We start from the raw sequence: 23,162 nt of genomic DNA on the forward strand, positions 1-23,162 counted from the left end.
ACCATCGAGCGGCTCACCTCCGCCACCCCCGTCGATTTTGAAGCTCTCCATACACCCCAATTCTATATAAAAAGTGTCAAAAATATGATCAATTTGTTGCAAAGCGCTGTGGGCATCTCATACGAGTATTCCCAACTATAGGATATGCACTACAAGTAGGAGATGCGCATGTTTTTGACTGCGCAGCTATCTGATCCCTGACCTCTGCAGCTTCCTTTTCAATGGCCTCTACACAATGTTGACCTTCAGAGATAGTCAAAATGCCTCCCTGAGATACTGCAGTAGTCGACTTTGTACGTTTCTGCTTTTGCTTCTTATTGGCAGCATATAGATCATGGTTTTCCCTTATAAGAATAACTGCACTACGCATGGCTAATTGACACCCCTTAATCAATTGATTCAATGCCTAATTAGTTGGGCTTAGAGGGCTACATGAACAATGCCTAAGTAGTTGCTTAATAATAGTAGTTTGATGGCTTGATTCTGCAATATCATGAGGTGTCTCTGGCACATAGTTTAACTGCAGACTGGCATGACTACTACCTAGGGGGGTAGGGGTGTAAAGCTGCATATGAAGCCGGAAAAGCACCTTCTCTAGATCATATGGCACAGCTCTAGTAACTGCAAAGCCACTACAGATATTTTCTGCTTTAAATACATCTATCTATGCCTGTCTATAGGCAGTAAGGAAATCAGACTTACTAATATGATTGATACTAAGCTGCATACTTGTCTCAATCAATCGGCCATATAATTGCTTCAGAATTGAAAAGCAGCTAATATCAAGAGGTTATAAGAGATAGGATAAATGCGCTGGCATGCAGATAGGGATAATATAGCTTTAGGTACAGAATTGGTCAAATTCTGGGGTGAGATGGCTTCCATGACTATTAAGGATTAATAGCAATATCTTCCCTTTATATAATTCTTTATATCTTTATATAATTCTTTATATAAGGCTCAAAAACCTCCTGCAGCCATTATAATCCTAATTTGTTAGTTGTCCAGCCATTATTACTCTAATAACCTAGTCATAAGGTAATTTAGTATTTTGGAACTATAATGCCATATATGATTTTCCTGCAAAGATAACCATAGGAGGTAGAGCCCATCCAGAGGCATTGATTGCTTCTGTTGCGGGCTAAGCCCATATTGCTGACTCAGCTTCTCTCTCGTCTTCTGATTGGTCCATTTGTTGTTCATCACATGACTCCTGTTGATACAGCTCGCGTGCCTTTCTCTTCATTTCTTCTTTCCCCAGCGAATCCTTTTTATGAGCTCCTAGTTTCTAGACAGCAAGGCTTTGGCCCTTCACAGCTTCAATAGCTGTCACCCATTTACAATTCCCTAGTTACATAAGAACTAGATGGCCTTGTAACAAACCCAAATCCCATTAGCTAGTAGGTTTATCTAGAAGCTATGAGGCAGTTCCGAACGAAGAGACTAAGCTGGGGGAGAAAGAAGCTATCTACGAGGTCCAGCGAGATATCTGACGGATTCTGCCGGCCATATGCCTCACCGCCTAATGCACCGCCTAATTCGGACCGTCACAGGCCTATCCAATCAGATTAAGTAATAACCTTTATAGTTGCAATAATGCCCATTATAAAGCCTGTCTCATTAAAATTGTATATGTCATCATCTAGAATCCCATACTGCTTAATAGCTGTATGAAAACATTGAAACTATTCATAGATCACCTTTGGATCTTTATATAAGGCATATTTATGATTATATTTGCAAGAATAGTAGGGTTTAAGGTTATTATAGTGCTTCAAAACCTATAGACCTAGTTGATTCCAATAGGCTCAGGAGGAGAAGGTAGGCCTCACTCAATAAGAAGAACATTAGTGTTACGCGCTGGGTCCAACCGTAGTCGCAGATACTCAGATTGGTGGTCAGGGAAGGATCAAGCGAACCGAACAGGTTCTTCACGGTGGTCGAACAGACCGTATACCGAACAGGTCAACGCCGAACAGGCGACGATAACAATATTAATAACAACGGGGTCACTTGGCTAGCTGCCAAAGATAAACAAGAACAAGTGCGACTAGGTCAGAGGCAGCGCCTACTAAAGCTATACCGAAGTATACCAATAGTAGTAAGAGGTCTTACTGACCCTCCAAGTAAGTATCTCAGTAAACGATTGACATTGAGCGCGATCGAAGGAAAGACTAAATACATGAGATTGATCATCCTTTTATGTTTCTTCCCCAATATACCATTCTGTATACCATCCAGTATACCATCCTGGTCCTCCCTCCGGTCTCTGTATTGGTATTCGTATACCTTTTTGAATACCATCTTTTTCCGTCCCTTGGTCTTCTCAATGGTATATGCACGTGATAGTCACGTGACCTTTAATTATTCATCATGCATTGCTGTGTTGGACAGCCTCCTGTTTTGTTGGTTCGTAACAATTAGCCATTTGATATACTATAGTGGGCCAGGGAGAGAGTCCTTGCAAATCCAAAGAGATTATCCATTATATGAGTGTCTCCTCTTTAGTCTTACTTAATTTCTGACAGTTTAGATATGAATCTACACATAGAACGTGGCCTTGAAGTCGGCCTCAGAGGGTAGAGTGTAGAACATCAAATGCAGCTGCAGCAGCCCAGATAGAAGGGATTTGACCCTTTTTGAACGCATCAATAGCAAGAAGAAGTCGACCTTCTTGATATAGGTTTTTATTAGCCATTTTTTGGCTTCGTGGAAGGCGCAGTAGGTAGTTGAGATAGAAGAGACGCATCGGGGGGGCTGGAGGTGAGCCGCTCGATGGTGGATTACGTTATAGGCTTTGCGGGGGCTTTATAGGGGCTTCACTATGGGGTGTCATATTACAGTTCGGAACACGAAAAATTTACGATCAATTTCACTAGTAATTTGTGGTAAGGCGATTTCAGACCTTTCCCAAAGTGAATTAGGAGGTGGTATAATTAGTAATTGAGGTGGTGTAAATATCAATCCCCCATTGCTTTGTTTCTCAATACATTGGTGCGGCCTGTATGTATGGAGTGAGGCGTCAGAGTGGGTAAGTAATTATTTGTGGATATTCTGGCAGTGACACCAGAGGCGCCAAGTCGTAGGTACACCTATGCTGCCACCATGGTCTTTCCAGAAGATGGATGCTGATCATGTCGATCTTGTACTGTGTATACTTTGCAAATACAGATAGACACTGGTCCTTTTACACTGCTGCCTACGTAGCTCAGGTTACAGTCTACTATACACAGTAAATTACTCCCGACCCACTCAGTATTGTTTCTATGCTCCACGTCAGCCACATCGATAGGGCCAACAATCATCTCTCCACTTAATAACAAGTCTAGCTTCATTTTTGGGGGGCAATATGGAGGTGGCTAAGGGGGTCTTTGTTGTCAGATTGTCAATATAAAAACCGCTTGGCTTGCTTAAGTGTTCACCCCAAATTTCCAAAGTAACCCTTGTCTTTTACATCAACTGCCTACTGCTCCATCATTATCATCATCATCATCATCATCACAATGTCCTTCCATCTTTCTTCCAGGAACATCCGTATCGAATTTGAAGGTGACAGCACCTTTTTGTTCGCGGAGGTCCGGGATGCTCATGGTAGCTACCATTCCAACCGTATCAGACTCGACAAGCACATTGGAAACAGCGATGGTGAGTTAGCTGCCCAAAAGAGAATTAAATGTATATCTTTCTAACATTCGCTAGGTTGGTTCATCTGGGGCGGAGAGAACTTCACTCGCAGCGCTCGTGACATTCGGTTGGAGCATGGCCCGAATGGACCCAAGCTCACTGCTGAGCTGCCCATGATCAACGGTGGCTTCAGAGGGCGCCAGGGCATCGACTTGGCCGATAAGATTGAGAACCAGAATGGTCACCTCGTTTTCCTTGTGGGTTGCACCCTTGACTGAGATTAAATGGAAGTTCAGACTAACATGCATCAATCGCTAGGGACCTTGATTGCGACATATGATTGAGTCCTGTTGTTGTATGCATTGCTTATTGTAGCTTTGAGATAGGCATATAGACCATTCAAAAGTCTTTTTATTTTCATTCTCCTTCTATGTTATCAACACCTTAATTAACAATTTAACATACCACTTCATCTTCGTTTAAAATAAAAATAAAAATAAAATAAAATATACGCACATATATTTGTCAACACCCACTCCCTCACTGACCAATCGAACAAAAAAAAAAGATGCCCACTCAATGACATCAATGATATGATGCTGTCTAGCCGGGTGGTGGGCGAGGGATATCTATCTAACTACGTACCTATCTACGTACCTAATCTATCTATTCCGTACTTATTGATCCATCGATCGATGGAATTGAATGATAGGTTGATTTTTTTTCTGCGCAGGGACAGCAGCTAAGCTAGCTAAGACTGCAAGGTAAGCTAGATAAGCTAGATAAGCAAGGTGAAGTGTTGTGAATAGCCTGACCGTATCACATACTTAGTATTCATCTCTTGTATGTGTCTCCTCATGTGTCTGGACATTTGTTCTGTCCTGCCATGTCAGGTCAATGAGATGAGATGAGACCGATGGAACAATTCAGTTCACTCACTACATACACGTTTTTTCCGAGGACAGGACAGGCAGAAAGGAAATGTGTTGAAAAGAACAAATACAAAAAAAAAAAAGAAAAGAAAAAAGAAAAGAAAGGAAGAAGTAATCATCAACATAGATACCTAGATAGGAGGGAGGACTTCAACACAGCACAGCATGAGAGGGCGTCATTTCATTTTGTTTCATTTCACTACGTTTCATCTTAAATTCAGTGTGGAAAAGCCAGCTTCTATTCAGGCATAGTTGATAGACTGAGGAGATATGACGAAAGAGACGAAGGTAAACCTTATATAAAGGAGTCTGTTCTATTCTGATGCGTTCTTAGAAAACAAGAAGTTCAGAAGTCTACTCGAAGCTCTATACATTCCTTTCCATTGAAGCTGTAAAAAAAACACGATATGAGAGGGGCATCATTCTATTTTACTTCATTTCATTTCATCTTAAATCTGTGAAAAGAAAGCTAGCTTCTAATTAGTTATAGTAGACAGATAAACAGATATTAGAGCCAGATTCCTAAGAGGCAACAAAAACGGAGGAAGGTGAACCATGAGTAGTCTATCTATTATTCTATGTGTTCTGAAGGCTTAGAGTCTATTCTTGAGAATGAAGTTCAGTCGAAGCTCATATACATTCCATTCAAGTCATAGAAATAAAAATAGAGAAATGGGTATGTAATCTATAAAGACAAGAAAACTTAACCGCCGAGTTAACGACGAAGTAAACCCCGTCCCGGACAAGACACTGACTGTACTGTACAATGTACTGTACATACATTGGCCATGGCCATGGTCATGGTCATGGTCATGTTCATGACATGATTCTACAGAGACATCTCCGAGCTGAACCGCAGCGCGCTGCCCCGTCCTCCTATACCATTGTTATTGCTGCTGCTGTTGCTGTTGTTGTTGTTGTTGATACCAGGGCTCGTCGGACGGCTGTTGCCAGGTCCCCATTTGGGGCTGCGAGGCTGCGTACTCGTCGATCGCGTGGCGGGTCGATTCCTCCTCAGCTCGCGCAGTTCATCCTCCTTCCGGCGCAGCAGCTCATCGCGCGACGTCAGCATCAGCTCCAGTTCCATGACCCGCTGAAGGTGTCTGTTTTCGTCACTCCGCATCTTCACCTCCTTCAGCTTGACTGCTTCGGCGGCGATCTTGCGCTTCAGCTCTTGATTCTCGTCTCTAAGCTGACGGATCTCAATCCCCGATTGGGCAGCCGCCGTCGATGCGTTCTGGTACTGTTCGCGTGTATACTCGGCTTGCTTCTTCTCGTACTCCGCCTTTCTTTCGAGGCTGGCGTTATCCTTGGTCAGCCTGCGAATCTCCTCACGCGCGGCCTCCAGCTCTTCCACAAGGCCTCCCTCGGCTTTCAGATCGTTTCTGGCGGCCTCTAGCTCGTGTTTCAGCTGAGTGCGCTCATCTTTGAGCTTCATGATCTCATCCTGCTGTTTCTCCAGCCTCTGTTCCGCCTTGGATATCCTGTCCACCAGACTGTCACGTTCCTTGCGGATCTGGTGAAGTTCTCTGGTGCGGGTTTCATATCGATGCTGGAGAGACTCCAACATCTTTTCCCGCTCCCTTAATCGAGCCTGAACGTTCGACAATGTCGTCTGCAGCTCGTTGAGCTCCTTCGCATGAGCATTTTTCATTCGAAGAAGATTGCTTTCAAGAGCCTTCAAGTCTGTGTCCAGTCTCTGGCTTGGAGCTTTGCTGGACTCTGTCAACTGACTCTGCTCTTGTGATTGTGATTGTGATTGTGATGGCGTGAGGCGTTGTCTCTTGGAATCGGGTGCGTCATTCTCCGCAGCATCCTACTCTTGTCAGATAGTTCGTTCCCTCACCAAGTATTAAACGTCAACTTACAAGTAAGCGTTTTTGGAGAGAGGCCCCTGATAGATGCTCATAAGTCGACTCCGATCCAGATGCAACAACAGATGCCATCTCGTCGGAAGCAAGGATATGGAGTGGCTCAATGGCAGGGAGGGCCCAGCTGGCGTTGAAGTTATCAGATAAAAGGTAAGATAGAAGCTCCTCTGCGTCTTCGTGAACGCCTAATGCATCGTCTTGAAGATCCCCAACGACTTTGCTGAGACTTGTGATGCAGCGAACAAGCAGCTGAAGTTTTTGAAGCTCAGGAACATCGGGCAAACAGCGCTGGATATGTTCACTGGTGTTAGACACAATCAACCGGATAACGGGAAGCAGGTTTCCATTTCGAGCGTAAGTTGTCCGTAGGTGCTCCACAGAAGGGTTGGCTGCATTGAAAGATGAATCGAGCGCAATAATTGCCGAAGGCGGTTTGTACGTCTCTAAGACACCCTCATGTTGTGTGGACCGGATGCCGACACTGAAGGGCCCGTGCGTCATTGACACTTCGATATTGCCACGCATTTCGATGCGTGGACGAGTATAGACGAAACCCTTCCCCAGGAAATATCGCTCAAGAAACTCGGCAGCTTTTCCTTTCTTCGCCATGACAACGATATGGAGATCGTGCGTTTCGGCGACTTCGATAAGGTGGCCTAGAAATTGGAATTTCGAGCTTGAATATTCGGCCCAGGCTGCTTCTTTCTGGGGGTCAGGCTCTGTGTCTTTGATATGCTCCGCAATGTTCAAATCTGGATAGAATGTAATGTAATCGAGTCTCTCGATCAGTCCGCGGATTCCCGATATGATCTGAGCCTGCTCAGCGTCGGTCATTGGAACGCCTTCGGCAGATTTGAAACCCGAAAGAAATTGTTCAATTGTGCGCGCCTGCTGAGCGAGAGCCTTGACGTAATCATCCTTAACCCGGGAATCCATCGGCAGGGTTATGGCGAACTCCGAAGGCCCTAACCGAAGCGAGCCAGGAGGGTAGCTTTCACTCTGATCAAAGGTCAGAGCACTTGGCTGAATCGTCTGGACATCAGGCTGCTCCGCGTAGAGCAATGGAGGCGACACAGTAGTATCGGCAGGTGGTTGGTGAACTCCGACTGATAAATCGGGCGGAATGGGTTCCTTGTCAACACGCACACTCAATGGCAATGCTGTTTCAGGAAGGGGTGCTGCAGGAGAAGGCTCGATGTCTCCTGCAGATGATGGAGTGGCACTTGCGCTGACAGTCTGAAAAGGCCCAGCATTGAGACTCGCACGCAACTGCGCGTGAGCATTTCTGAGCTTCTCTCTTGGTGTAGCCCCTGGGATGTTGTCAAATTTCCCTAGTGACTCAGGCACAGGTGAAGGTTTGTTGTTCGGTGGTTGATTATCCATAGTGTAAAGCGCGTCACGGGTCAGCAACTCGTCTTGTAAGGTCTGACCAGCAATTGGTATCTTGGTTGAATCTAGGGGTGTGATTCCTTTCGATTGAGAAAGATGTCTGAGATGCCGCAGAGACGAGCTCTCAAGTTTCAACGGTGCATGGAGGAAGCTGGATGTGCGGTGTGGTGTCTACGACGCCTAACAATCACAGAGCCTGGCCTTCGGGAAAAACGAGCTTGTGACAAGAACCGTCAGGGGACTGGTAAACCGCAAAGTTTAACTGTGAAACTACTCCAAGTAGATTTAATTGTTATTGCTCAAGAAGGAGGGGACTCCGGAGTGGTCTGACGTCTGGTTCTTCCGGCCGCGGGTCTCGAGGGTCGCCGGAAGTCGAAAAGACAAAGCAGTGGAGGTTCACTGCCGACGGAGGTCGATCACCAAGATGCAGGAAGGACAAGTGGGAAATTCTCCCCCGACCGTGACAATGAATCGGGGGGTCGAGGTTTCTCAATGCGCTGTTTGTCAGTAGTAAAGACATGCAGAGAGCCGCTGCGGTTGCACGCCATCATGCGCCTGGAGCGAGCTGGACAAAGACACAGCAACTCATGTTGAGAAAGGGAGACAGCAGATCAACAGAAAAATAGGTATTCATATAACTATATAAAATCCAGGACAGCTGGGAGTGAGTGAACCCTGAGGTGGCGTGAACGGTCCGAGAGCTCTGGAAGTTGTTGCTGCTGGTGGAGTGAGCTGCGGGAGATCGCCCGCACGTGATAAGCTTCCTGGATTACCCAATCGGGACAGTCAATCAGAGAGATACACCTCTCACAACTTCAACCTGTGTTTCTATTTTTCTATTCTTATCACAAATAGGTGATGTATCTAACTATCCTCATTCAAAGATTCATTAAATATTCACTAATGGCTCTTGCCCTTCCAGTTCTTTCCTCCAACTGTCAGGATCAAACCCCAGCTGCTCAACCGTACGAATGGAATGTCGCTGATCTCCCTTGCTCGAAAATGCTTTCCTGATCTCGGGGAAGTGAGAGCGTATCCATCTCTCCTTTCCACCCCATCTCACTCCCATCTTGCCCCTCCCATCGTTATCTAACCCGGGCCGTAGCTCAGCAGTCGCTGCCCAATCGTACAAGAAATTGAGATATTCCGCATCCAGAGGGTACGGTAACAGGTGGAATGACTTTCCTGGTCCCTTTTCGGCAACGACAGAATCCTCCCATGCCTTCATGTCCGCTTTCGAGGGCAGTTTGAGCCGTCCAGCCCAGACGCGCGCAAACACCGCGGCTTGGTTCTCGGCTAGGTGGAAAGGAGTCACCCTCTGTGGTAGAACGGGGAACACCAGGGTAGGGTGTTCGATGTAGAACATTTGCTGATAGATGTTGAGGGCCCGAGAACCGTCGCGGACTACCGGTGGCTCCAGCGAGGACAGAAATGGATACGCATAGAAATAACCTGTACAGAATACGATGGCATCAATCTTGTCCTCTGTGCTGCCATCTGCAAATCGAATGCCGCGGTCAGAAGTAGCTGGGGATAAGAATTCCATAATTTCACCGTGAACAACCCTGTCAGTCGGGATAGTGGGAAGGAAAACACCAGACTCGGACCGTTGAGCGACATGGAGAGGTTGCTGGCACACTTGTGCTATCTGGTTTCCGATATCAATTGCTGATGCGGAATTTCCGACAATGACAACCTTCTTGTCTCGAAATGCATCAGGTGAGTCATATACTTTAGAATGGGAGATAACGCCAGGATATGCCTCGTTCCATGACTCGATCCCCTTGATCGCCGGTATATACGGGACACTGTAGTGGCCATTCGCAGCGACCACGGCATCGTAAGTCTCTGTACTTATTTGTCCACTTCGCAGGTCTTTTCTCGTTAGGGCCCAGGTACTCCTGGAGGGATCCTCGATTTTGACCTCCTGCACCTGAGTCTCAAAACGAATGAGATGTTTAACGTCTTCCGCATACTGCTCAATGTACTCCAGGACTTCTTCGGCTTTGGGGAAGAGCTGCAGATCAGCAGGAAAGGGCTTCTCGGCATATTCCATGATCATCTTGGGAATATTGGTCTCCATCCGGCTGTAAAGAGGGGAGACAAATGTCGCCTCGCGGCGTCCCTCACTTGTCGAGTGCCATATGGGCTCCTCCGGCGGTGGATGAGGATTCAACTGGGGAACCGGGATCGCTATCTTTGCCTTATCTGCTGCGGGAGTATGAATCCAGACACCGCCGACTCTGCTCCTCTGCTCGAAGATATCAATCTTATAAAAACATTTTTCTGCGAGAAGGTATCTGGCACGTTGTTATTATACGAAAAAAAAATTATGGAAGGTGAGGGCTCTGATACTTTGCGGCCGCGAGTCCACATGGTCCCGCTCCAATGATAGCGACACTGCGAACCGTGTTGAGGCTGGTCATATCTCAAAATATATATATACCTTCGGGAGGTCCAGGTCAATGAACAAACTAAGGTATTCAATAGAGAAATCAAGATGCTTATATCATGAACCGGCTTCCCGCCTGGTAGAGACAAGAGCGATGGCGCGTCGTCCAGTATCCCAAAGTTTCCTCAACCGGCCCGTGGTAGTGGACGTCCCCACACATGCGCAATATCGGGTCCGGATGTCGTAGAAGCTCATATCTGACAGGGTTTTAATGTAGCGACAACTATACAGCCGCACTACAGCTGCTTCCACTGTCACCCTTGGTATGGATGATTTCTATTTTCCTGATCTAGCTAACTATCCAGCCCATCATGTCAACATGATATCAGCGAAGAAATTCTTCTTAATCCCCTCTTCACCTTGTATTTGTGATATTTCACACGACAAGTCAGGGATAGCCAAAACGCGGAGACCTTTGTCTCCCTGTCTCGTCCTCTTTTTTTTTTTTAAAAAATGATAGCGAGCCAAAAGATTCCATTATTGAAATATCCTGATAATTACTACTTAGTGAATCAGTCTCATCCTATAAATAACCATCGCTTGTATTATTCGCCTTTCTACCTAATTCTTCAACTCTTCTAAGCCGGACCAGTGTTGGCAAATATAAGTTTAAGTATGGTGTACCGTAAGGTGACGGAGTGCAAACCGCGGTGGGTAACCGTAACTAACGCGACGGCCGGCAACACTGGAAGCTCATCGTTCCGCCGTGACGCAGCAACCCGACCGAGGAAAGCAGACACATCCTTTCTATTCCAACCACTTTTCGCTCCAGCATTGGATTAACTCCCATTATTATTAGCTCTCCTTCTTCTTGGACAAGCCACACCCCATTTTCTGCCAACAATCGTCTTAGTTATGCAGGATTCGCGGTAGAGGATGCCGAATCCGCTCCGTCTCGACAGCTGCAATCATGGAACCTAGCGACTCTGCCCAGTCGCGTGAAGTTCCTGCGCAGACAAGCCTCGTTCCCATTGCACAGCTCTCTCCAGCATTGGAGAACTTGGACCAACGATCTTTCCATGCGGTGGTCACCCTCGTGTGGCCGTACTCAAATTCGAATCGAGCTTTCAGTCTGCTGCTCGCCGAGCCCGATTTTCGCTTGCGACGTCACCACGGCCAGGTCAAGGTCACATTCCATGGCTTTTGCGCAGAGGAGGTTGCTCGCACCAAGGTCGGGATTGGTGACGAGGTCACTCTCGGGTTGGATGGCGCCAGGTGGACGGACAATGAGGAGGCAAAGGCCACGCCTGGAAGGTCATTGCCCTGGAATCTGCAATTCGAGAAGCACGTCAAGATCAAGGTATTTCTCCCAAGAATTGCAGTCAGATTCTGTGGATGATTCTGATGGCGCGTACAGATCACTCGAAATTCCGAATGCTTAGCTACACTCGAGATCGATCGTTCCCCTTCACCTCGTGCGGAAGGCGAGATCGCGTTTGAAACCGCCGCTCCGGCGCCGTCCACCGACGTTCCGCCTGCAGGGGAATGGGAATCCCCTGCTTTCCTTAGATCGGTGCGGGTGTCTCTGGGAAGTCCGTTAAACTCTGCATTTGATCCTTTCGCGGAGGAGGATGGATACGTGCCGGGCAAAGGGAGAAAGCGGCCGAGGTTCAGCATTCCAAGCAATGGATGGCGACTCGTGGATGAACCTGCAAGTCCAACAAGAGATCAACCATCTGCAAACGGCGAGGACTGGCTGTTTGATGAAAAGGACCTGGAACAGACTGCTCAAGATGCTGAAGAAGCGAATGTGGACAGTGAACTTAAGGATCAACGCCACGTGACGGAAGATGGAAGGACAACAGGTGTCGCGACTGTGGTAAAACAGCCGACCGCCGCTATCTCTACCGGTGAAAATGTTCAAGCGGACGTCTCTGATCACACTCCTGTGGAGTCGATCGGCGATGCCCAATCTCTACATCCGGTACAGCAGGCCGCACAGGAACCAGCCCATCCTCCTGCGCCTGCTCTGATCGCATTACCTCCAGGAGATCTTTCGGAAAGAGCTGCAGACCGCGGAGATCATCTCCCTACAGATACTCCACGTTTGCATCCGCTTACCTCTCCTGATCTCCCTACACCTTCACCGATAGTATCTACATCAACGTCTTCCGTTGGATATTTCTTTGGACCTTCTTCCGCACAACAAGATCGTCCAAATGCTCTCATACCTGCAAATACGAACAATGATCTACCGGCGGCGGAGACGGCTGTCCCGGAGGTCCAGGAACATCCTCTCAATCAAGATGGAGTCTCAAGGGACATCGAAATGAGTGAAAGTACAGCAGAGGCCATGCCTGTCGATGTTCAACAAGCTGTGCCTCTGGAGTCTCAGTCCGAATTCGTTCCTCAAGTGTCTGGCTTTACAGCGATGAACGGTGTTGATCAGCCACAGATTATCCCATCTCAGGAAGATGCCGAGACCACCTTGGCAGCCGTTCGCTCTGAGGAGGATCAGGCAAAATTAAATGACGTTGAAGTTATCCAGTCTGATACCGGAAGTATTTCCGATGATAAAATGGGTCAAGAGGAAGAAAGGGACGAGGTGGAGATGGAGGAGGAACATCCAAGGGAGGTGGACGACAAAGAGGAAGTTGAAGATGAAGAGGTAGAGGAGGAGGAAGATGAAGAGGAAGAAGAAGATAAAGAAGATGAAGAGGAGGTAGAAGAGCTCGAAGACGATGAGCAAGAAGTAGTCGACGAAGCGGACGTTGAACAGGAAGGAGGGCTGGGTGGAAAACACGCAGATAAGGAGATAATATCCATCGCTTCAGAGGAGACTTCAGAAGCGAATGAGAATGAGGAGAGCGCAGTTGATGCGGAAGCGCAAGCAGAGTTCGACGAAGAGGGGGGAGAAGAAGACGATAGAAGTGATCAATTAGGGAATGTGCCAAGGGAGACATACGATGTCACTGATGCCAGCGAATATGACGAAGAGGAAGATGGCGAGCACTATGATGAAGACGTGTCTGAAGACGACTACGAATCAGAGGAAGAAGTGTCTGAGGATGTCGAACAATCTTCCCAGGCTGAATCAGACCTGGAGGACGAGGGCAACTTTATGAGACCTCAACAACAGCAACAACCCCAGAGAACTGTGCAACCCGAAGTCATTGTCATAGACAGCGACAGCGATGAAGAGCGTCCTCCTCCGGCTGCACAAGCGCGCCAGGACACCAAATTGAACCGACCGAGTGAAGATCTCCGACGTAGTCCATCGCGCGCGATGCAGCAAGAGTCGGATTCTCGGTCCGTGGAAGAGGACGATTCTGAGGATGAGGAAGTCGCTGAAAGCGAGGTCGAAGAGGAGCTGCCTGATGACTATGAACAACGGGGAGAAACCGTGACTGCGGAGGTGGATGCTAGTTCTGATGCGGAGCCTGATTCCGATGAGGAGGAAGAAGAGAGTGAGCTTGGGCAGGACAGCATGGAAATCACAGAAGACCATGTCGCTCAACACGATAACGACTATCCTCCTCCCGAAAATGAGAATGAGAAAAGTCAAGCTCAAGCCGTGGCGACGGAATCCATAGAGGCCGCAATACACCCTGAGTTACTTGGCACGCAATCGAGTTTAGGAATTAGTGAACGTCCGCCGGGTCCCGAGGAAACTAACAACGAGCAACGCCTTCCAGAGGCATCTCAGGATGTGCTTCATGATACGAGCCACGCTCCTTTAGACGAGGGGGCAATATCGATACGTCCCGCTACTGACCAGCCAAGCGATAAGACTTATCTAGAATCCGGCCAGCAGCTCGTCAGCCCGGAGCCTACCCAGGTGGACCATGTTAACCAGATATCGACACACCAAACTACTTCTGAGACGTTGATGCCAACGCCGCAGGCGACGCAGGACGTTGAGACATATCCTCGCCTACAGGAACCACTAGCTGGTCTGTCATCCTACGCTGAAGATATGCCTGATGAAACTGAGTCTCCCGAACGGCCAACTACACCTAGCCCATCTCGACCACGTTGGACAGACGGTCCTGCATCACCGCAGCAGCCCGCTGAAGACATTGACTCTCATCTTGCCGAAAACAGAGTCGATGGCGACATTGATAATGAACATGCTGCGCAAGACAACCTCGATGAAGTCGTCATGGTCGACGATGAATCTACCCGCGAAAGTGTGGACACTGCTGAAAGGCCAAGTCCCGAAGCTCACAAGGTCCTTCCTGAACCAAACCGCCGTGCCACAGGCTTGCGTAGTCGGGTGTCATATTTCTCTCCGCTTGCTACTCTTGTTGATTGGTTCAATTCCAAAATCGACACCATCTCCGTCATTGTTGAAGCTTCCCCCGTAGCGCGTGCTACCTCTGGTCTTCGCGATCACTATCTGACTCTGCAACTCACTGATCCGTCTATGGCTGGTACGACGCTTCCTGCGCAGATCTTTCGACCCCAGAAGACGTCGCTTCCTGCTGTGTCGGAAGGCGATGTGATCCTTCTTCGCAACTTCAAGGTCCAGAGCTTTAACCACTCCATGATGCTGTTGAGCACCGACAGCAGCGCCTGGGCGGTCTTCCACGGCGAAGCTGAAGAGCCTCGTGTGACAGGCCCGCCAGTCGAGTATGGCCCTGAGGAGCGTGCGTATGTGACGGATCTGCGGAAGTGGTATTACAGCGGTGGGGCTGCCATGGTCGCGGATTACATGTTGCAGTCATCTATCTATAGAGGCGACATGGAGGCATCTCCGTCGAGTGTTGCCTCTAGCGAGGTCTGCAGTGTCGACTCCTCCTTACGCGGCTCGTCCTCTGCACCACGCGCACGACGAGGGAAAAAGGCCCATCGGCGAATCACGATCCATGAACTGAGAGATGGACGAAGGTATCCGGAGGTTGGATCGCCCTCTGATAAAGACAGCATACACGAGCTTCGGGATGGGACGCTCTATGCGCATTCCTTCGAGACAGACTAGCTGATCTCTTACAAGGCTGAGTAACTAAGCTGATGATGTACTGTATATACAACGTGGGGATAGGATAGGATGCCCTTTGGGTACAAATACCAAAAATAGATGATCTTCCCTATTTTGGAACGAACCAAACGCTTATTTATCCTCTCCCTGCAATTGGTACTATGTAGTAAAGCACTCAGAAATTCCTAAACAAGAACATATATTTTTAGACTCTCTCAGCGGACAGGGCAGCATTACAAGAATCTTTCGACGGATAGAAGAAGGTAAGTGAAGCAGGCATTTATTACTATTCATTCGCCAACGTCAGCCTCGCCAGTATGGTCAAGGGATCAATAATCAGGCTTGGATAAAACAACGATCAGACTTTGCCTTTGGACGTCAGGCTCAACCAGCGTCTCGCAAAGCAAGAGTCAGGTGCGGTTGAGCGTCTCGGATTACCAGAGCTCTTGGATTTCTTCATCTGGAAGAATGCGTGGACACACGAATAGAGCAGACATACCAAGAGACAAGACCATGTGAGACGTAACTGAGTCTCTAATACCACCACATAATCCTGCAACAACAGCCAATAATGTCCCGTACCTCAGGTCATCACCGCATCATGGTAGCTGCGGAAGCCCTCGTGATGATGGTTTTAGATGCGGAGTGTGGATCAAAGCCAATTAATCTCGACGCACACATCGGAATCGCCAGGGCTGTGGAGGAGCATAGAAGCATCTGGCGATGATTTGAGTTGGTGGTCTTGGGGTTTGTAATGAGAGAAGAGAAAGAAAAGAAAGAAGAGGCGAATCGGCCGGCAGGAAAAAGTTGGAAGAGACGGCAGTGGAGCCTCTTGGGCTGTGGCGGGGGGCCTGCGATTGGCTGGGGTTCGGCAAAGCTTGAATGAGGCGCCTCGCAGGGCAAAGGAAGAAGACATCTCTCTCTCAGCATCAATCTACACATCCAGCAAAAACACTTCTCTCTTCGCCTGTCTGCTCTTCCGCCTATCCCGTAATTCAGTACCTTTTTTTTTTCTTTCGACTCCGTGATTGCGCCTGTTGATTGCCAATTGTCTCTTGCTCCCGCTGACTCTCCTACACGCTCCTACACGCTCCGTCTCGCTCCGTCTCGCCCATTGGCAGTCTCATGACCGCTCTGTTTCTGAGCTGTCGTAGCCGCTTCCTCGATGGATAACGCGAACCTGTGGACCCGGAGATCGAAGTAAGTGGAATCCACGCAAACGATGGTGCTTTCTCTGCACGGTAACCCGCGACTAACGCCAAACGGCGGGGCCAGCTCAAGCAAGCTGTCGCTGTCTACGTCCGGAACTGACAAGGAGGGCGGCGCCAAACTTGATCTTCCCCGCAGTCATTCATCGAAGCGCTTTGGGCCCGACAGCTCCCACGGACGCTCCAACCCTTTCAACGCCCTTTCCCCCCTCTCTGCTGGTGTCTCATCGCCTTCTTCCAGCGCTTCGAACGCCTTTGGCCTGGGTTCGGGTGCCTTTGCCTCCTTTGGGTCGCCTGCAAAGACCCCGAAGAGCTCCGGGAGCACATCCGACCTAGGGTCGTCGTCAAAAGGATCCGGAGATAATAAGCGCGATTCCCCCAGCGAGCAAGAGTCGTCGACAGCAGACAATGTGAAATCGAAAGCCTCTTCGTCCTCATTGAATAATGCCGCTCCTGCCCCTGCTCTGAAGGAACATCCTTTGAAGTCGACGTGGGTCGTCTGGTATCGTCCGCCGACTCCCAAGTATTCCGATTACGAGAAGTCCACGGTTCCTCTCGCGTCGATATCCTCCGTTGAGAGCTTCTGGACTATCTACTCTCATCTGAAACGGCCGTCTCTTCTTCCTACTGTTTCCGACTACCACATCTTCAAGAAAGGCATCCGTCCGGTCTGGGAAGATGAGGCAAATAAGAAGGGTGGGAAGTGGATTGTCAGGCTGAAGAAGGGTGTTGCAGACCGCTACTGGGAGGATCTCCTCCTAGCAATGGTCGGCGATCAATTCGCCGAAGCGGGAGATGAAGTCTGTGGTGCGGTTCTCAGCGTCCGCAGTGGCGAGGACGTCTTGAGCGTTTGGACAAGAATTGATGGTGGGCGGAATATCAAAATTAGGTATTATCAACATTCATTGAGATCCTCTCCAGACTTCTTTGCTAACAGGCCACCTAGGGAAACCATCAAACGTCTGCTGGCGTTCCCGGCTGACACGAACATTGTCTGGAAGAGCCACGACGACAGCATCGCCCAGCGATCGGCCATTGATCAGGCGCGTCAGGAGAAGGCAGCTGGCAATCAAGGCCATCACCACCACCATCACCATCATGGTGCGGATCGCCGAAGAATTGCAGCCAATGATGATTCTACGGGGGAAAAGGGAAAGGGGGCGGCGTCTTTGAACAATTAAAAGGTGGTTGGTTCATTTGAGGTTGATACGGCCCTGTATAGTAACTTCTATCGGTACGCGTTATTTCACTTGGTTCTGGGAGCTTCGGGCGAATCTTGCATGTTAGTTTGCTTTTTTCTCTCTTTGACGTGATGCAAGACGTCATATGACCAAAAAAAATGACCAGAAAGAAAAAAAACAAAAAGGGAAATGGAACAAAATAACCCCCAATCAGTTGGAGTGTAGTCGATGATTCAGATTATATCTCCCTTGATATTTGAATGCTACGCATTTGGGCAGCAATCTGACTGCCATTTGATGAGCCTTGATGGTTTACGGCTGTAGTAAATAATTGTGACACGTAGCATTATGTTTAATTGTAATACCATTAGACATTGTTTCTGCTTGAGTGTTGTTAAATACCTGACTCTGAAATAATATTGAATAATTCACTGTTCGTGCGTAAGAATAGCATGAAAAATTGCCCAAAATTGCCTACTGCGGGACAACTCATTCTCCACCAACCAACCAGCTGGCTGCCCGTCAATGGCAGAAAAGCACCGCCTTTTGCCGCAGCTGCGAGCCCGCATCATTCATCATCGTGTGTCCTGTCCGTGTAACTTCACTTTACCTCCGGTGGGATTGGAAACATCATTGTACTGTTCCGGGACAGGTACAGTGATGCCTGACTATTGAGACATTCTCAAATGCGCATCTTGATGACTAAATGCAGCTCTTTAAATTTGAGAACCTGCCTTGCTGCTGCTTCTCCCGTCGGACTGCTCCCCACGACGTTATTATCCTCCTGTCGTCCTCCGCAGCCCATGGTATTTTCGAGCTGGGAGAACCGGCGCGGACGTCCGGTGTGAGTGAGGAAGAGGAAGAAGTGGTCTTCTTCCTTGAATAATCCCCTGTGGACATATCTTTTCCGGGGTCAGGGAAGCCGTCGTCAATTGTAAGGCCTTGGCTCTCTCTTCGCAATCATCATACGCGCTTTGCAATCACAACCTTATTATTTTCGGGACAGTGTTTCCGACCATGCCCAAAAGCCCCAACCTGTACGTCCACAGCTCAAACTAACCGAACCTTCCTTACCCCAGCCCTCCACGCCAAGAGGTCGTCTGTAAATCTACCTCCGGAAGATAACGTTCTGATTTCACCTGTGTATAGTACGGCACCCCGAAATCTGATGCTGGACAAGCGGCGGCACGTGGATACTCCATCGGACGAGCGCAGATTATTCCCGAGTTTTGAGTACGTGGTATCGGATCGTCGATGAGTCTTTTCGCTCATATCCAACAATGTATAGTAGGAAACATCGCGATGAGGTCCCGATCATACCAGGGGGAACATTCCGCAAAGCAGGGAAAACATCAGTGCAGGTACGGGGTCATTTTGGGTCTATGCTACGCATTCATCTGACGTGTGTTGTGTGCAGTCGCTTGCTATGCTTAAGCCCGTGGATACTCTTTCCCGCAATTCTCGAGAAAGCGGCCCCGTTCGCGCTCAAGGAAAATCAAAACAGCCGGTTAATGATCAGACTTCTCCGGCTCCTCGCAGTCCTCAAGTGAATTACCCCGCAGAGGTTGACGACTTCGAGAGGCCCGCAAAACGCCAACGAAGAGATATCTCAAGTCCCGTGATCGACCTGGTGGACGATGAAGAGGTGCAAGTTAGAAGAAATTCTTCACCAGTCCTATCCCCTGAAGCCCCGCGTGGGTATCGGCTCTCTTCGACTTCTAGCCAAGGTTCAGCAAGGGCGAGGAAGCCACCAGAGTCCGGAAACGAGGTGGGCGAGTATCGAGGAGTAGAAAAACTAATGGCAATTCCTCGAAAAAATAGTAGCAAGCATAGCCTACAAAAGAAGCAGGATTTGTTTGCAGGTGATGGTCGGGCCGAATCCTCTGCTCAGAATATCAAGCAACGGCGTCTTCGAAGCCTGTCATCAGATCTAGATCAGCCAACCAATCGGACCGTCCTTGAGAGTGTCGAAATCTACAATCCTACAAACGGGATCGGAGCACGGTCTTCGAGAGAGAGCCCAAGTCTACAGAGACAGTTCGTCCCGGCAGACGGCAAACGCCGCACTTCTGACATGAGGGAGAGCCCAGACGAGTTGCAGGGCGAAGCAACAGTCCAACCAGCGCCCAGCTCGCTCTCCGTTCCTTCCAAGAGAGATCGCACTTCAGAGTCGCGATCTGCTGACCGCTCCGAGAAAGATGCTAGAAAAGGCATGTCGCCTAGTGATATTCAACCGACGGTATTTGCTAGCTCACGCCAGAGTCAAGAGAAAAAACATCGCAAACACCGAAAGTCGACCAATGGCAAGTCTCACGTGCGTCTATTCGAAGCTTCTTTCTTTCGTTTCGGGTCTGTTTTGAGAGTTGCTTCCGAGAAGGAGACGTTCGAGTTCGTTTTTGATAACAGCAATGAGACTATTGGACTTGCGGCAGTCAACGAGACCGAGGCGGCTGAGAATACAACCGTACCCGTGCGGAAGGTTGCTCTGGCTCTTCAAGGCGGGGACGGGAGTCGAAAGGTCCGATTAAAATTTTCCAAGACGGAAGGGTCTTGTGATGAAGAGATGGACATAGAGTTGCAGTCGGAAAAAGACAAAGTTGACCTGTGCAGTCTGCTTGAGACGAAGGGCGTGACAGTACGGAAAAAAGAAAGGTGAGTCTCCTCTACCCATTTGACACAACTTTCATGCTTATAGAATCAAGTGATTGGATGGATAAGGCGTTTGTTGAAAGCCTGCGAAAGGCCAAACGTCGTGAGATCAACCCTTGCAAGCGTCCCAGCACAGAGACTACCCCGGATTCCGTTTCCGAGGTTAAAGTCGAGCATGTTAAACGACGGAAGCTCTCGGCTTCTCTTCAGGGTGATGACGGTGTTGTTGCTAGCCAACCCGCTGGCGCTCAAAAACAGCCGCCACGCCGTTTGACGGATTCATCTACTCGGGATCAGCCTTCACCTGCCGCAGATACTCACAGCCATCCCGTCGCGAAAGAAGACGACTCCTGTACTCCCATTCCAGTCAAGAAATCTAGTTCGCCTTCAGAAGGCCGCGAAACCCGCTCCAAAGCGCGCCGTGGTCCAGTGTCGTTGATTAGGTTGGTAGCCAATTGTGTTTGTTACAGCTTGTCTGGTTGCTGACGTCTGTAGTGATGAGGGACCTCCATCTCCGAAGAAGTCCAATGATGCTCTACCAAAGTGGTCCAGGTGAGTAGTCTGCTTTTGTCGCTTTTTTCGAGTACAGAGAGTTATATTGACGATCATAGACCGCTTGTGTATCCTCGTGAGGGAAAGAAGAAAGCAGAAGTGGACCATCATGACATTGAACGACTTCGAGACGGAGAATTCCTAAACGACAATCTAATCGGGTTCTATCTTCGGTTCCTTGAACATCACTTGGAGCGAACCAACCCGGAGGCCTCAAAAAGGATATACTTTTTTAATTCCTACTTCTTTGCGACCCTGACAAATACGCCGAGGGGGAAGCGTGGTATCAACTACGAGGGCGTTCAGAAATGGACGAGAAACGTGGACCTCTTCAGCCATGACTACGTCATCGTGCCCATCAACGAGAGTGCACACTGGTATCTTGCAATTATTTGCAATTTGTCGAGTCTGCAGCGGAGAGAAGAGAGCGCAAGCGCGGAGCCTGCGCCCAGGCACAGAGACGTTCCAAAAGAAGAAATCCCTGAGACTCCCCCTGGTGATGAACCTGACAAGGCAGAAGTAGTCGAGCCAGAAGAAACGACTCGCCAATCTTTTGCTTCTATGACATTGTCTGATACAGCACCAGACGTCTCTAAAGAACACGCACACGAATCCGATGACGAATGGCCTGAGAAAGAGGAAAACCCGACTTCTTCTCCTCCAAAATTCTCCACCGCCGGAGACGGATCCCGTTCAGCTGAGCGGGAGGAAGTGGAACAGGCAGCCGAACAGAAAGCGACGAAACAGAAGAGAAAAGGCCGTAAACATGACACCCACCAACCAGTCATTATCACCTTTGATTCACTCGGTGCAACCCGCAATCCTGCAATCAAAAGTCTTCGCGCATATCTCCTGGAGGAAGCCATGTCGAAGCGATCGCTGCAAATCGACCCAAAGGAGATTAGGGGCATGGCTGCGGATGAGATTCCCTTGCAGCCCAACTTCTCGGACTGCGGGCTATACCTACTCGCGTATCTCGAGAAATTCGCGCAGGACCCGGATCTGTTTGTGGAGAAGTTGCTACGGAGGGAAATGAGTGCCGACAGAGACTGGCCGCCTTTGATATCGGGGCTTCTGCGACGTCGGCTTCGCGATTTTCTCTACAAGTTGCAGGAGGAGCAGGAGAATATCCAGCGAAATAAAGTCAGTGGCGAGAAGACGCTAGTTGACAAGAAACCAATCTCTTTTCTCCTGGGGTCTGCTCATGTGTCAACCGAGCAGGAAGACCGTTCTGTGTCGAAGTCTCCGGAAGAACTCGAGAAAGAGCTCGAGGAAGAGCTCTCCAAAGGGATACAATCTGAAGCCGATGCTATTGAATCTGTCGAGACGCGCTCGACATCTCACAGGCTAGATGAAAGAAGCCAGTCTCGGTCAGGCGATATTGATACTCGGCAAGCTGAACGCCAGAAAAGCGGCAGCAGTTCCGTGGAGGAACAGCCTGACGACCGACCAGAAGTGGTCGAGGTCGACCCCGAAGTAGTGGAACCTGCCACAGACCAACGAACTGAGACAACAGCCAGACCTAAAACTCCTGAAACTGGCAGCAGATCAAAGGTGGAAGATCCACCACCACGTTCGTCTCCGAGACTAGCGCGCAAGGCGACGAGCCCAACGTCGCCGAAGCACGAACGGCATCATCATCAATCCACCGAGAACTGGGTCGATGAGCTATGGGACCTAACGGGCTCGCCCAAGCGAGTCACAGTCGAGGTCCAAGTTCCCGGTACGCCGCCTTCTAGCAGCAGCAAGTCTGGGGTGGTCCGAGACAGCCCGAGGGGCAGTCCTAAGCAGGTCAAACAGAGGAGTAAAAGCGAGAAGTGAGATGACTTTTTTTTTACTAGATGAAGCTGAGGCGATGTCTTAGTGTTGGGACGAAGGGTATGAGCTGTGTAGCTGGGATGTTTATGAGTGCTAGTGCTTTTGGTAGGGTCAGCCAGAGCGATTGTTTCGGAGGAGCGGCATTCTCTTTACACTGTTTCTTTCACTCTTTCTTCCTTTCCTTTCCTTTTCCTTTTTTTAACCTCCAGTGTGATGTGATGCATGTCCCTTCCCAGCATTCCGTTCCGTTCCGTTCCGCTTCGTCTAGTTTTTTTCAAGGCGGGCTCATTCCATTCCATCCCATACAGGAGAGGCAGGACAGGCAGGATAGGATATATTGATATTGATGTAGGTATGGCATCATTGTTATTGTGATTGTATTCGGGGCGAATGAATCCTCGGCGTTTTGTGTCTGCGTTTGCATTTGCGCATGTGGGCTAGGCTAGGCTAGGCTAGGCTAAGCTACTTATTGATATGAGTAAAAAAAAATGCACATAACATAAGAAAGAAGATATCAGAATAACAGGACGGGACAGCATGGCTCGATTTCAAATATAAGGCTGCT

At 48.9% G+C, this 23,162-nt stretch overlaps 5 protein-coding genes across 5 annotated transcripts; 3 read left to right on the plus strand and 2 right to left on the minus strand.

Annotated features, from left to right (window-relative positions):
* Nucleotides 1–3,503: 3,503 nt before the first annotated feature.
* VTN77DRAFT_2622 (uncharacterized protein) lies at nucleotides 3,504–3,951 on the plus strand (the record flags this gene model as incomplete). The annotated part of the gene is made up of 3 exons (XM_069418482.1): nucleotides 3,504–3,645; nucleotides 3,700–3,881; nucleotides 3,943–3,951. 3 exons carry the CDS (start codon nucleotides 3,504–3,506, stop codon nucleotides 3,949–3,951), a joined length of 333 nt encoding a protein of 110 aa, XP_069282103.1.
* A 1,434-nt stretch (nucleotides 3,952–5,385) lies between these two features.
* Nucleotides 5,386–7,810, minus strand: VTN77DRAFT_2623 (uncharacterized protein; the record flags this gene model as incomplete). Its single annotated transcript, XM_069418483.1, has 2 exons — nucleotides 5,386–6,372; nucleotides 6,425–7,810. The coding sequence occupies 2 exons, from the start codon at nucleotides 7,808–7,810 to the stop codon at nucleotides 5,386–5,388; spliced, it is 2,373 nt and encodes a 790-aa protein (XP_069282104.1).
* An 895-nt stretch (nucleotides 7,811–8,705) lies between these two features.
* Nucleotides 8,706–10,242, minus strand: VTN77DRAFT_2624 (uncharacterized protein; the record flags this gene model as incomplete). Its single annotated transcript, XM_069418484.1, has 2 exons — nucleotides 8,706–10,116; nucleotides 10,172–10,242. 2 exons carry the CDS (start codon nucleotides 10,240–10,242, stop codon nucleotides 8,706–8,708), a joined length of 1,482 nt encoding a protein of 493 aa, XP_069282105.1.
* Nucleotides 10,243–11,178: 936 nt separating this feature from the next.
* VTN77DRAFT_2625 (uncharacterized protein) lies at nucleotides 11,179–15,189 on the plus strand (the record flags this gene model as incomplete). Its single annotated transcript, XM_069418485.1, has 2 exons — nucleotides 11,179–11,568; nucleotides 11,626–15,189. 2 exons carry the CDS (start codon nucleotides 11,179–11,181, stop codon nucleotides 15,187–15,189), a joined length of 3,954 nt encoding a protein of 1,317 aa, XP_069282106.1.
* A 1,165-nt stretch (nucleotides 15,190–16,354) lies between these two features.
* On the plus strand, nucleotides 16,355–22,600 carry VTN77DRAFT_2626 (uncharacterized protein; the record flags this gene model as incomplete). Its single annotated transcript, XM_069418486.1, has 10 exons — nucleotides 16,355–16,389; nucleotides 16,465–17,286; nucleotides 17,344–17,498; nucleotides 18,585–18,615; nucleotides 18,728–18,811; nucleotides 18,867–18,939; nucleotides 18,996–20,230; nucleotides 20,281–20,670; nucleotides 20,723–20,779; nucleotides 20,839–22,600. The coding sequence occupies 10 exons, from the start codon at nucleotides 16,355–16,357 to the stop codon at nucleotides 22,598–22,600; spliced, it is 4,644 nt and encodes a 1,547-aa protein (XP_069282107.1).
* Nucleotides 22,601–23,162: the final 562 nt, after the last annotated feature.

This window comes from Rasamsonia byssochlamydoides (genome assembly GCF_041956645.1).
Source record: "Rasamsonia byssochlamydoides strain NRRL 3658 unplaced genomic scaffold VTN77scaffold_2, whole genome shotgun sequence".
NCBI classification, from domain to species: Eukaryota; Fungi; Ascomycota; class Eurotiomycetes; order Eurotiales; family Trichocomaceae; genus Rasamsonia; species Rasamsonia byssochlamydoides.